Source organism: Panthera pardus, unplaced genomic scaffold (genome assembly GCF_024362965.1).
Source record: "Panthera pardus isolate Hobbes unplaced genomic scaffold, ASM2436296v1 HiC_scaffold_16, whole genome shotgun sequence".
NCBI lineage: Eukaryota > Metazoa > Chordata > Mammalia > Carnivora > Felidae > Panthera > Panthera pardus.
In genome coordinates this window covers 71,460,249-71,472,709 of record NW_026526721.1, presented here as the reverse complement: position 1 = coordinate 71,472,709, position 12,461 = coordinate 71,460,249, and the positions used below count along the sequence as shown (strand labels likewise).

Sequence of the window (12,461 nt, the reverse complement as noted above, 5' to 3'; positions counted from 1 at the left end):
CCTGGAGCCTGTTTCAGATTCTGTGTCTCCCTCTCTCTCTGCCCTTCACCCATTCATGCTGGCTCTCTGTCTCTCTCTCTGTCTCTCTCTCTCATTCTCTCTCTCTCTCTCTCTGTCAAGAATAAATAAACATTAAAAAAAAATTAAAAAAACTTGAGTTTGAACTATAAAATAGTTAAATATATTTAAAGGAGTATACACCATTTTTACAGTGTTTCTAAATGAGTAGTTTTTACTGGAAGAGATAGGTTATTAGTAAACTCTTTGGAGATAAACGTTGAAGAGTTTATAGGCCTTTAAAAGATTAATAATTTTTCTGTGCTCTATGTATTAGAGTCTACTTAATAAATAATCCAAGGTAATACCTATGTTAACCATCTTTATAGCTAGCATAAAATTCACTGCTTGTTTATATAGCTTATTTTAATATATCTGTGTGATGTATTGTTTGATGCAGTAGTAATGTAATACTGCTTTTATTACGCCTATATTTTTCCATTAGTTTAAAAAAAATGTTTATTTATTTTGAGAGCATGTGTGTTCAATTGGGCAGGGGAAGGGCAGAGAGAGGAGGGGAGAAAGAATCCCAAGCAGGCTCTGTACTGTCAGTGCAGAGCCCAGTGTGGGCTTGGTGTTATGAACCATGAGATCATTACCTGAGCTAAAATCAAGAGTTGTATGCTTAATCACCTCAGCCACCCAGGTGCCCCTCCATTAATTTTTTTGTCTGATTTTCTGTTTTGTTTTTGGTAAACTCCCTTTTTTTTTTTTTTCTGAAAAGAATCTAGGGTAAAGACCTTGGGAGGAAAGGGGAAAAAAATTTTTTTTCTGTTTGTTTTCTTTTTTATTTTTACATTTATTTTTTAAGTTTATTATTTATTTTTGAGGGGGGGGAGGGAGAGAGAGAGGGCGCATGACCGAGAGAGGGGGCAGAGAGAGAAGGAGAGAGAGAATCCCGAGTAGGCCCTGCGCTGCCAGCACAGAGCCCGATGCGGGGCTCGAACTCACAAATCGTGAGATCGTGACCTGAGCCAAAATCAAGAGTCAAGACACTTAACTGACTGGGCCACCCGGACACCCTTGTTCTCTTTTTTTAGAAATCATTTGAGCCATCTATGCCAGGTACTTTATTCTAGTTGACCTCTGTATGGAAACCATCTAGCAGTCATTTAACACCATGGTTCCTAAAAGTCGCTAAGTTTGATGTTCATGTTACTTGTTAATTTGAATGCATTCACAGTAGTTATAGAGAGAACATGTAGCAGAAAACAGTTTTCCTTTTGATATTTTCCTACTTCTTTTGATAGAGAAGAAGTTCGTGCCCCAATTCCTCAAAAACAGGAAATATTGGTGGAACCAGAACCTTTGTTTGGTGGTAAGTTCACCTTTTTTTCCTTAGTTTGTTGGACTCTGTTGTTATCTTTAGAGTTTTAATAAAGCTATCAAAAGATATGAAGGCTTACTCAGAGATTATTACTTCAAGTGTAGAGTCAATTCTTATCTTATAATTCTGTACTCCCTCCAGCAAAATTGCATAGTTGTCTCCAAGGAGAGAACCAGATTAAAAAGTTGATATTTGTTGTGGAAGGCCAAAAAGAGGAAAATTAGCAAAAAGAACTACTACCTTGTAATGGAACAAATCTATCATTTAAAGACTCCGAGTATTTTTTGTTTTGGGGGGCACTTACTTGACTGCCATATCCATCTTTACTCTTTCTTAATTTCCAGAAGCGCTTTTCCTGTTTTGAAAGGAGAAAGTAATACCTTATCCATGCAAAAAATTGTGATATCAATCTGGGTGCATATAGAGACTATAGAAAATGGTACATTTAATTAGAATTAAAGAAAATTTATAGTTTTAGATTAATAAACACTTACTTTTGCATGCCAAATATTTTAGGTATTAATAGGTATATTAAAAAATAGAAAACAAAGTTATAATCTGGGCAGGCAAAGTCATAGAAATGTATATTGTACATATTGAGAACAGTGATGCAGAGAAATAGACCTATATAAAGTTTTGTAGGTAAACTAGAATAAAGGAGAAGAAATAAATAAGAAAAGGATGAACAAAATGATATAAACCATATGTTTTGATTTGAAAAAACACCTTAGTTGGAGTTTTTTTTAAAGCAATCTTTGACTTGGCAGCTTTGGAGTTTACTGTAGTAAGAAATAACAATGTACTGTCTAGATTCAGAAATAAAGATGGGAGGAAGAAAACTGTAAGAACTGAATATTGAAGTATAATATGGGCTTTCTGGACTTTGATTCAGCCAGTCATTGTGCTGTTAATATACCAGAAGTAATAAAATATTGTTCATGATTTTTTTCATATAAATGTTATGAATGGATTTTGGAATTGAGGGGGTGATGCCCTTGGAAGCTTTATCGTTTCTTTATTGCAAGGAATAAGGCAGGATTTCTGAGTGGGGTAGACTACAGGAAATAAATTTCTGTGCTGTTTTACCATTGCAGAGAGGCCAAAGAGTTCCATTTGGAACCATTTCCTTCTTTTCCCTCAGGTTTGATACACAGCAAACAGGGGATGAGAATGACTATATAGTTAGGAAGTTAGTCCTAACTTTCATATTAGACCTTATTAACTTGATAAAGGTCTTTGGAGTACTGTTTTCTTCTTATGACAGTATTGATTTCAAGTGTGGTCTGGGTGTGTGTGAGGTCAAAATTATTTTCATAAGTTATTTGCCTTTTTTACATTATTGACATTTGGACTGATGGTTCAAAAGCAATGATGAATCAAACTGCTGCATCTTAATTGAAACAGGACAGTGGCACCAAACTGTAAAGTCTTCACTGCTATATACTCACAATAAAAATTAAAAAGAACTCCTATTTTATTTAATAATAAATAAAGCAGTACTGCTTGATGAAGCAGTATAAATTAATTTCATTAAATCTTGATCCCTGAGTATACATTTTTTAAACCACTCTGTTTTATGAAATAGGGTATGCATAAAGCACTTCTGCATACTGAAAAGTACTGTGATTACTTTAAGGAAAAGCACTTGTATAGTTGTTTGAGTTGTGAGCTAAACTAGCTGCTTCTGTCATGGAACATTATTTTTACTTGAAAAATTCCTGACAAACTATGGTGATTTAGACTTCAGCATTTGGCAGACATTTTCTTGAATGTGAATAAAAGCCTATTACTGCTTTAAGACAAACAACTGACATTATTTGTTACCAGTTATTTAAAAAAAAAAAAAAGAGCTTTCAGGCAGAAATTAGGATTTTAGCAAGTTGATATCCATAATTATGAGCTTGATAGCTTCCCAATACTTAAAAGCTTTCTGATAAGAGTAGTGGTGGCCTTAACAGATGGTGATTTTTAAATTATTATTGTATAATGAAATGCTTGGTGTTTGGAATGTTTGCATAACTCAGTAAACAAATGTTTTCTTTTTCTTTTTCTTTTTTTGGTGCAAAAAGGATGGTTTTAATAAAGCACAGGGACAGGACCCATGGGCAGAAAGAGCTGTGACGAATATATTCAAATGACCAGTATACCATATTACAAAATTGTGCATGGGTAAAAGATCTATTCAGACAGTAAGATGGATTGCATAAAAGTTATCTATTGATGTATAACAAATTGCTCCAAAATTTAGCTTCCTGAAACAACAAACATTTGTTATCTCACAGTTTCTATGGTCCAGGAATCCAAAAGTGACTTAGCTGGGTGTCTTTGGTTAGACTTTCTCACAGGGTGTAATCAAGGTGTCAGCCAGAGCTATAATCATCTCAGAGCTTGAATAGAGGAGGATCTCCTAAGCTTACTCATGTGGCTGTTGGTTGGCTGGAGACATCAGTTCCTTACCACAGAGCAAATGAGAGAGCAATAAAAGGCAGCCCATTATAGAAGCCACCATCTTTTTGTAATCTAATCTTAGAAGTGACCTCCCATCACATCACCTCTGCCACATTCTATTTCATCCTGCCCATATTCAAGATATTCACACACAGGTTATGAATATCAAAGATTGGGATAATTGGAGGCCATCCTAGAGACTGCTTACCACATAGACCAGTGGATTTTATTGCAACAGATAATGAAAAGTTCATTGATAAGATTTTAGATTCCATGCTGCAACTAACCTTTAAGAAGCTACCACTAGTTGAGTATCAAAGGAGAATATTCACAATGATCGTAAAACACTATTAAAATACTCCTCCCCTTACAACTATGTATCTGTGTTAGGTTGAATTTTAATTTTTTTCATTTATTTGAACTTTGAGAATAACAACAGATAGAATGCAGAAGTGGATCTGAAAATCCAGATATCTTCTCTTAAGTCAGTTGTTAATAAGGATTTGTGAAATGTGTGCAGTGCCACTCTTCTTACTAAATATTTATTCTCTACCTGTCCCACTCCCCTATTCTATGAAGCTCCTCTTGAATCTTTTATTAGCTTTTTATAGCTTAGCCTCTTTGACCTCAGTGACCAGCACTCCTGGTATGTGGGCAGTAGAGTGAGAATACAAAGGACTGATGTTTGCTGTATAGCAGATGGTTTGGAAGAGTCAGGAAACCACATATGGAAGAGGCAAGTGGGAGTATGGGCATGCCTTTTTTATTGTGCTTTGCAGATACTGTCTTTTTTTTTTTTTTTTTTTTTTAAATAAATGAATGGTTTGTGGTAACCCTGTGTTGAACAAGTCTATCAGTGCCATTTTACCAATAGCATTTGCTCACTTCGTGTCTCTGTGTTATATATTGGTAATTCTTGCAATATTTCAAACATTTTCATTGTTATATTTGTCATGGTGATCTTTGTACTATTGTAATTGTTTTGGGGCACCACAAACCATACCCTTATGAGTTGGTGGACTTGGTTGATACAGTGATTCACCAACCAGCCATTCCCTTGTCTCTCCCTCTTCTTGGGCCTTTCTATTCCCTGAAACACAGCAATATTGGAATTAGGCCAATTAATAACCCTACAATGTCCTTTAAGTGTTCAAGTGAAAGGAAAAGTCATATATCTCTTACTTTAAATCAGAAGTCAGAAATGATTAAGCTGTGTGAGGAAGGCATATTGAAAGCTGAGACAGGCCGAAAGCTAGGCCTCCTATTCCAGTTAGCCTAGTTGCGAATGGAAAGGAAAAAAAAAAATTTTTAAGTTTGTTTATTTCTTTTGAGAGAGAGCGTGTGTGGGGGGTGGTGGGGCAGGGGGCAGAGAGAGAGGGAGAGAGAGAATCCCAAGAGGCTCCACGCTGTCGATTCAGAGCCAGATGCAGGGCTCAAACTTACAAACAGATCATGACCTGAGCTGAAATCAAGTCAGAACCTTAACCAAGTGAGCCACCCAGGCACCCTGCAATGGAAAAAATTTTGAAAGAAATGAGAAGTGCTACTCCATTGAACACACAAATTATACAAAAGGGAAATAACTTATTGCTGATATGGAGAAAGTTTTAGTGTCAGGATCAAAGATCAAACGAGCTACAACATTCCCTTAAGCCAAAGTGTAATCCAGAGCAAGCCCTAACTCTACAGTTCTATGAAGGCCGAGAGGTGAAGAAGCTACAGAAGAAAAATATGAAGCTAGCGGAGGTTGGTTCATGACGTTTAAGGGAAAAAGCCATCCCCATAACATAAAAATGCAAAGGGAAACAGCAAGTGCTGATGTTGAAGCTATAGCAAGTTATCCAGAAGATCTAGTTTGGATAATTAGTGAAGGTGGCTACACTAAGCAACAGGTTTTCAGTGTTGACAAAACAGCCTTCTGTTGGAAGAAGATGCTATCTAGGGCTTCCATAGCTAGAGAGGAGAAGTCAGTGCTTCAGATCTTCAAAGGAGAGTCTGGCTCTGTTGTTTGGGGCTATTGTAGCTGGTGATTTGTTGCAACCAATGCTCCTTTACCATTCTGAAAATCCTAAGGCCCTTAAGCATTATGCTAAATCTGCTCTGCCTGAGCTCTGTAAATGGAACAACAAAGCCTAGATGACAGCACATCTGTTTGCAACGTGGTTTACCAAATATTTAACCGCACTGTTGAGACCTCAGAAAAAAAGATTCTTTTCAAAATATGACTGCTCAGTGACAACACACCTGGTCATCTAAGAGCTCTGATGGTAATGTCCAATAAGATTAATGTTGTCTTCTTGCTTGCTAACACACATCCATTCTGCAGCCCATGGATTAAGGAGTGATTTTTACTTTCAAGTCTTACTATTAAAAAAATGAATCCCATAAGGCCATAGACAGTCATTCTTCTGATAGATCTGGGCAATGTAAATTGAAAACCTCGTAGGAAGGATTTACCTTTCTAGATGCCATTAAGAACATTCATGATTCATAGAAAGTGGTCACAATAACATTAACAAGAATTTGGAAGCAGTTAATTCCAACCCCTCATAGATGACTTTGGGACTTCAAGACTTGAGTGGAGGAAGTGACTGCGGATGCGGTAGAAATAGCAAGAGAACTAGAATTAGAAGTAGAGCCTGAAGATGTAAATGAATTGCTGCAATCTCTTGATAAAACTTGAATGGATGAGGAGTTGCTTCTTAGGGATGAGCAAAGGAAATGGTTTCTTGAGATGGAAGCTACTCCTGGTGAAGATGCTGTGAAGATTGTTGAGATGATAACAAAGGATTTAGGATATTACATAAACTTAGTTGATAAAGCAGTAGCAGGGTTTGAGAGGATTGACTCCAGTTCTTAAAAATTTATTTATTTATTTAAAGAATCTCTGCACCCAATATGGGGTTCAAACGCACAACCTCAATCAGGATCAAGAGTTGCACACTCCACTGACTGGAGTCAGGCGCCCCTTGATTGAGTCCCAATTTTGAAAGAAGTTCATCTCAAATGTTGTCAAAATTGGATGCTGCAGAGAAATCATTTGTGAAAATAAGAGTCAATTTATGCAGCAGACTTTATTATCTTAAGAAGTTGTCACAGCCACCCCAACTTCAGCAACCACTGTAATCACTCACAGCCATCAACATAGATTCAAGACCCTTCACCAGCAAAAAAAAATTACAGCTTGCTGAAAGCTCCAACAATGGTTAACAGTTTTTAGCAATACATTTTTTAAAATTTTATTTTAGAGAGGGTGCCATTGGGGTAGAGGGGCAGAGGGAAAGAGAATCCTAAGCAGGCTCCATGCCTAGCACAGAGCCCAATGTAGGGCTAGATCCCATGGCCCTGGGACTGTGACCTGAGCTGAAATCAAGAGTTGAACACCTAACTGACTGAGTCACCCAGGTGCCCCAACAAGAAAAATGTTTTAAATTAATGTGTACATTTTTAAAGACAGTGCTATTGCACACGTAATGGACTACAGTATACAGTTGTTCCTTGAACAGCTCAAGGGTTAAGGGAGCAGACTCCCAAGCAGTTGAAAATATGCATATAACTGTTGACTCTCCCCAAAACTTCACTAATAGCCTGCGGTTGACCAGAAGCCTTACCAATAACATAAACAGTTGATTAACACATATTTGGTATGTTATATATATCATATACTGTTTTCTTAACAAAAAAGTAAGCTGGAGAAAAAATGTTATTAAAAAAATCATAAGAAAAATTTTTCTGTATTTGTTGAAAAATATCCGCATATAAGAGCCTTGTAGTTCAATTCTGTATTATTCTATGGTCCACTTTAGTGTAAACATAAATTTTGTATGCACTGGGAAACTCAAAAATTCATTTGACTCGTTTTAATGTGATATTTGCTTTATTGTGGTGGTCTGAAACCAAACTTACATTATCTCTGAGGTATGTCTATAATAATGATCCTAGTACTAGAGGTGTGTTGTGTGTGGACTGAGGAGAGGTTCTTCGGTTTTTGGGTTTTGTTTTTGTTTTTTAGAGAGAGAGAGGGTGACCAGAGGAGAGGGCAGGAGGGGGAGGAGAGAGAGAATCGTAACTAGACACCACGTTCAGTGCAGAGCCCAATGCAGGGCTCAATCTCGTAACATTGAGATCATGACCTGAGCCGAAACCAAGAATTTGACACTTAACTGACTGAGCCACCCAGGCGCCCCTTTTATTTTTTTTTCTGGGGACAGATTCTAGGTTAGACTTAGCATAAATGAGGAGGAAACAAATAGGAGCAGATAACGAGCGCAAGAAATCAAAGGGGTTGGGTTCAAGGCTAGCAAAAGAGGAAGTAGGAGACATCAGGTGCCTAACAGAAACGGGCTAAAATGGGAAGAGAGTGGGTATGTGTGTGTGAAATAGTGTAGAATATTGAGTGGCCTGCCTTTGGCAGTTTTAAAAGTAGAAGAAAACTATCTTTTATATGCTACCTCCCCAATCAGAATATGCTCTTTTTAGGCAGCCATTCTATGCCTTATCCTTTGATACCCTTACTTTCTTAATTGTTATGGTTAAAAAGTATCTGATAATGAGTTTTAAGAAGGCATTATTTGACAGGCCATATTATTCTTGCCAGAAACATACATTTGAAATAGGAACTCTTGATTAAAAATAGTTCCAAGATTGAATAACATTCCTTGCTGCTTGAAGGGAGGAGAAAATACTGCAGTATTTAAATTTTAAAATTTTTGGTTAAAACAAATTCAATATAAATAAAATCCAATACAGAACTAAAACATGGAAGTTTCTTTCTCCTTTTCTTAATCACATCTCTTTTCCTAGAAATAATATTGTGATTTTTTAACATAAATACACAAAAGTACATAAATTATATACAGACAAATAATACTTTAAACAAAAACGAGTTTTTAAAATATATGGTTCTGCATTTTGCTTTTTTATTCCATTGCTCTTAGAAAGAATTATATAATGACATACACAGACTTTTGGGAAAGATGCTTTGACATGGGTGGAGGACTTTTATACTTTGTATCTAACCTCACTGCTCAATTTATCATTTATTAACGCAAAGCATTGTTCTGTTTACATGCTGGCCAAGCATGCCATAAGTCAATTTAATAATTGTTACCCATATTTTAAGAATTGTTAAGTGTCCTTGTTTACTATATATAAATGATCTGGTTTATTGTAATGCACATACATGATCTGGCAAATTATTTGAACATATGCATATAGGAAGATAACATTTTTATTATTGCTTTCTAAACTTCATCTATAAAATACTTAAGGATTGGGTAATAGACACTAGACTGAGTATCAGAAGACCTTGGTTCTGTTCACTTTCCTCTCATTAAACCACTGTGTAACTGGAAAAAAAAATTTTTTTCCAAAATTAAAAATGTTTTTGGTGTTTATAATTCTGTGAATCCACTCACTAAGAATATATAATATTAGGGATTAGAAGTTAGGTACTTAAATGTCAACTAAAGGGTAGTCCGATTCCTTAGGCTAACCTAAATTAGATATTTGCAGCACGTATATAGCTTCATCACCAGGGGGAGTCCTCCTCAAAATCTTCTTTCTTCCTGTCTTTTACATAAGTTTGGTTAAGTCTCTTAACTGGGCCTTAATTTTCTTATTTGTAAAACAAAATGGTTGGGCTGAAGATGGTTGAGTTTTTGTGTATGAATGACTTAAAGGTTTTAAGATATTTTATTTTTTGAAGAGGACACCTTTATAAATCTATGAGTGTTTTAAAGCAAGATGTACAGATAAGGAAGTTTTTAGAGTTGTTTCAAAATAAAGGTTTAAATTTCTGTATCACCTCTATTTTTTTCCCCTAAAGCTCCTAAAAGACGACGGCCTGCACGTTCAATATTTGATGGTTTCCGAGATTTTCAAACTGAAACTAGTAGGTATCTTGGGCCAGTTTATTATCTCTCTCTTCCTCCTTCTTCTCTCTTCTGTCCTCTCCCCTCACTCTCCCACATAGAAAACCACAAGTTGGAAAAGCACCTATACACTCTGCTACAAGTCAAGATCCTGGTTTGTTTTATATAGGTGTTTTTTTTTTTTTTTTTTAAGGAAAAAGATGATTAATCAAAGGAGTCACCTTATTTTATTATTTATTTTTTAAATTATTTTAGAGAGAGTGTGTGTGAATTGGGGAGGGGGCGGGGGGGTGCAGAGAGAGAGAGAGAGAGAAGGGAGGGAGGAAGGGAGAGAGAGGGGGGGAGAGAGAATATCTTAAGCAGCCTCCATGCTTAACACAGAGCCTAACATGGGCCTTGATCTCACGATCCTGGATCATGACCTAAAATCAAGAGCTGGACACTTAACTGACTGAGCCACCCAGGCACCCCACGAATCACCTTAAATTTTTAAAAAATATTTTTATTTTATCTTATTATTATTATTACTATTTTATTTTATTTATTTTTATTTATTTTTTTATTATTACTATTTTCTAAAATAGTAATAATATTATAATAGAGATAATAGAGAGATATAATAGAGATAATATATAGAGATATAATAGAGATAATAGAGAGATATAGAGAGAGAGAGATAATATAGATATCTATAGACCTAGAGATATATCTATATCTATAGTATCTATATCTATATTATATATATATAATATAGATATTATCTATAGATAATATATAGAGATATAATATAATAGAGAGAGAGATATAATAGAGATAATAGAATAATCTCTAGAGAGAGAGCATGGGAGGGGCAGAGAACGAGAGCATCCCAAGCGTGTTTTGCATTGAGCACAGAGCCTGACTTGGGGCTCAATTTCATGACTGTGAGATCATGACCTGAGCTGAAATCAAGAGTTGGATGCTCAACTGACTAAGCCACCCAGATATCCCAGGAATCACCTTATTTTATTTTATTATTTCATTTCAGTTTTATTTATTATATATTTATTATGTTTATTTTTTATTTATTTTGAGAGAGAGATAGCAAGTAGGGGAGGGGCAGAGAAAGCAAGAGATAGAATTCCAAGCAGGCTCTGTGCTGCCAGCTAGCAGCATGGGGCTTAAACTCACAAACTGTGAGAACATGACCTGAGACAAAATCAGGAGTTGGACGCCCAACTGACTCAGCCACCCAGGCGCCCCTGAAATACCTTATTTTAAAAGGAAATTGTGAATTCAGTCTGTGATTGTTACTAACTTCCCCTTGAGCTGAACTGTTACAAATGCTAACCTAACTGATGATAGAATAATAAGAGTGATGGAGAAATGTAAGAAATCTGGTAATTTACAAAGTTAATCAGCTTTTGAACGAGCACTTAAATGTTGACTATAATAAAAGAAAAAGGTGGTTTCCCCCAAGGTCTTGATATCTCACCTCACATCAGTCATAATGGATAGTACCAAATAGGCAAGAAATAAGAAGTGTTGGCAAAGATGTGGAGAATAGGGAACCCTTGTGCACTGTTGATGAGATTGTAGATTGGTGCAGCATATGGAAAAAAATATGGAGGTTCTCAAAAAATTAAAAATAGCAATACCATTTGACTCAGTAATTCTAGTTCTTGGTATTTATTCTAAGAAAACAAGAAATATGCACCCCTGCGTTTATTGCAACGTTATTTTCAGTAGCCAAGATATGGAAGCAACGTAAGTGCCCATCAATAGATGAATGGGTAGAGAAGATACGGTATTACCAATGGAATATTACTCAGGCACAAAAAAGAATGAAACTGGGGCACCTGGGTGGCTCAGTTGGGCATCCAGCTTCAACTCAGGTCATGATCTCACGGTTTGTGAGTTCCAGCCCTGTGGTGGGCTCTGTGCTGACAGCTCAGAGCCTGGAGCCTGCTTCAGATTCTGTGTCTCCCTCTCTCTCTGCCCCTCCCCCACTCATGCTCTGTCTCTCTCCTTCAAAAATAAATGAACGTTAAAAAAAAAAAAAAAAAAACCTTGCCATTCATAGCAACATGTATGGACCTTGAGGATATTATGCTAAGTGAAATAAGTCAAAGAAAGACAACTACCATATGATTTCACTTACGTGTGGAATCTAAAAAAAAAAACATGAACAAACAAGCAAAAAGAGACTCCTGCATGCAGAGAATAAATTGGTAGTTGCCAAAGGGGAATGGGAGGATAGGTGAAATAAATGAAGAGGATTAAGAGATACAGGGGCGCCTGGGTGGCTTAGTCCATTAAGTGTCTGACTCTTGATTTCGGCTCAGGCCATGATCCCAGGGTCGTGAGATCAAGCTTCATGTCAGGCTGTGCTGGGCGTGGAGCCTACTTAAGATTCTCCATCTCCCTCTTCTCCCTTCCTCCCCAACCCACTGCTTGCATTCATGCATGTGGGTGTGCTCTCTCACTTGTTCGCTGTCTCTCAGAAAAGTCACGGTGATGAAAACTACAACATTGAGAATATAGTCAGTTAATACTGTAATAATTTGTATGGTGACAAAGGTAACTACACTTACAGTGATAAGCATTTTGTAATGTATATAATTGTTGAATCAGTGTTACACACCTTAAAGTAAAAGAATATTATGTGTCAACTATATTTCAACTTAAAACAATAATTGAATAATTGGCCAAAAAAAAAAAAAAATCCCGATAGCTGTCAGTTTAAAGGAATGACCATAATGAAAATGGATTATTGT

At 36.3% G+C, this 12,461-nt stretch overlaps 1 protein-coding gene across 2 annotated transcripts in view; it reads left to right on the top strand.

Annotated features, from left to right (window-relative positions):
• UBXN7 (UBX domain protein 7) overlaps positions 1-12,461 on the top strand; it is a 58,372-nt gene that overhangs the window by 22,110 nt on the left and 23,801 nt on the right. Inside the window, exons 3-4 of one of the 2 annotated variants that reach the window (XM_019448721.2) lie at positions 1,308-1,375; positions 9,660-9,725. In XM_019448721.2, the coding sequence (XP_019304266.2) occupies positions 1,308-1,375; positions 9,660-9,725 (134 nt within the window). Of the gene's footprint in view, positions 1-1,307; positions 1,376-4,226; positions 4,569-9,659; positions 9,726-12,461 lie in introns of those variants that run through there. The other variant, XM_053903504.1, reaches the window with a different exon arrangement.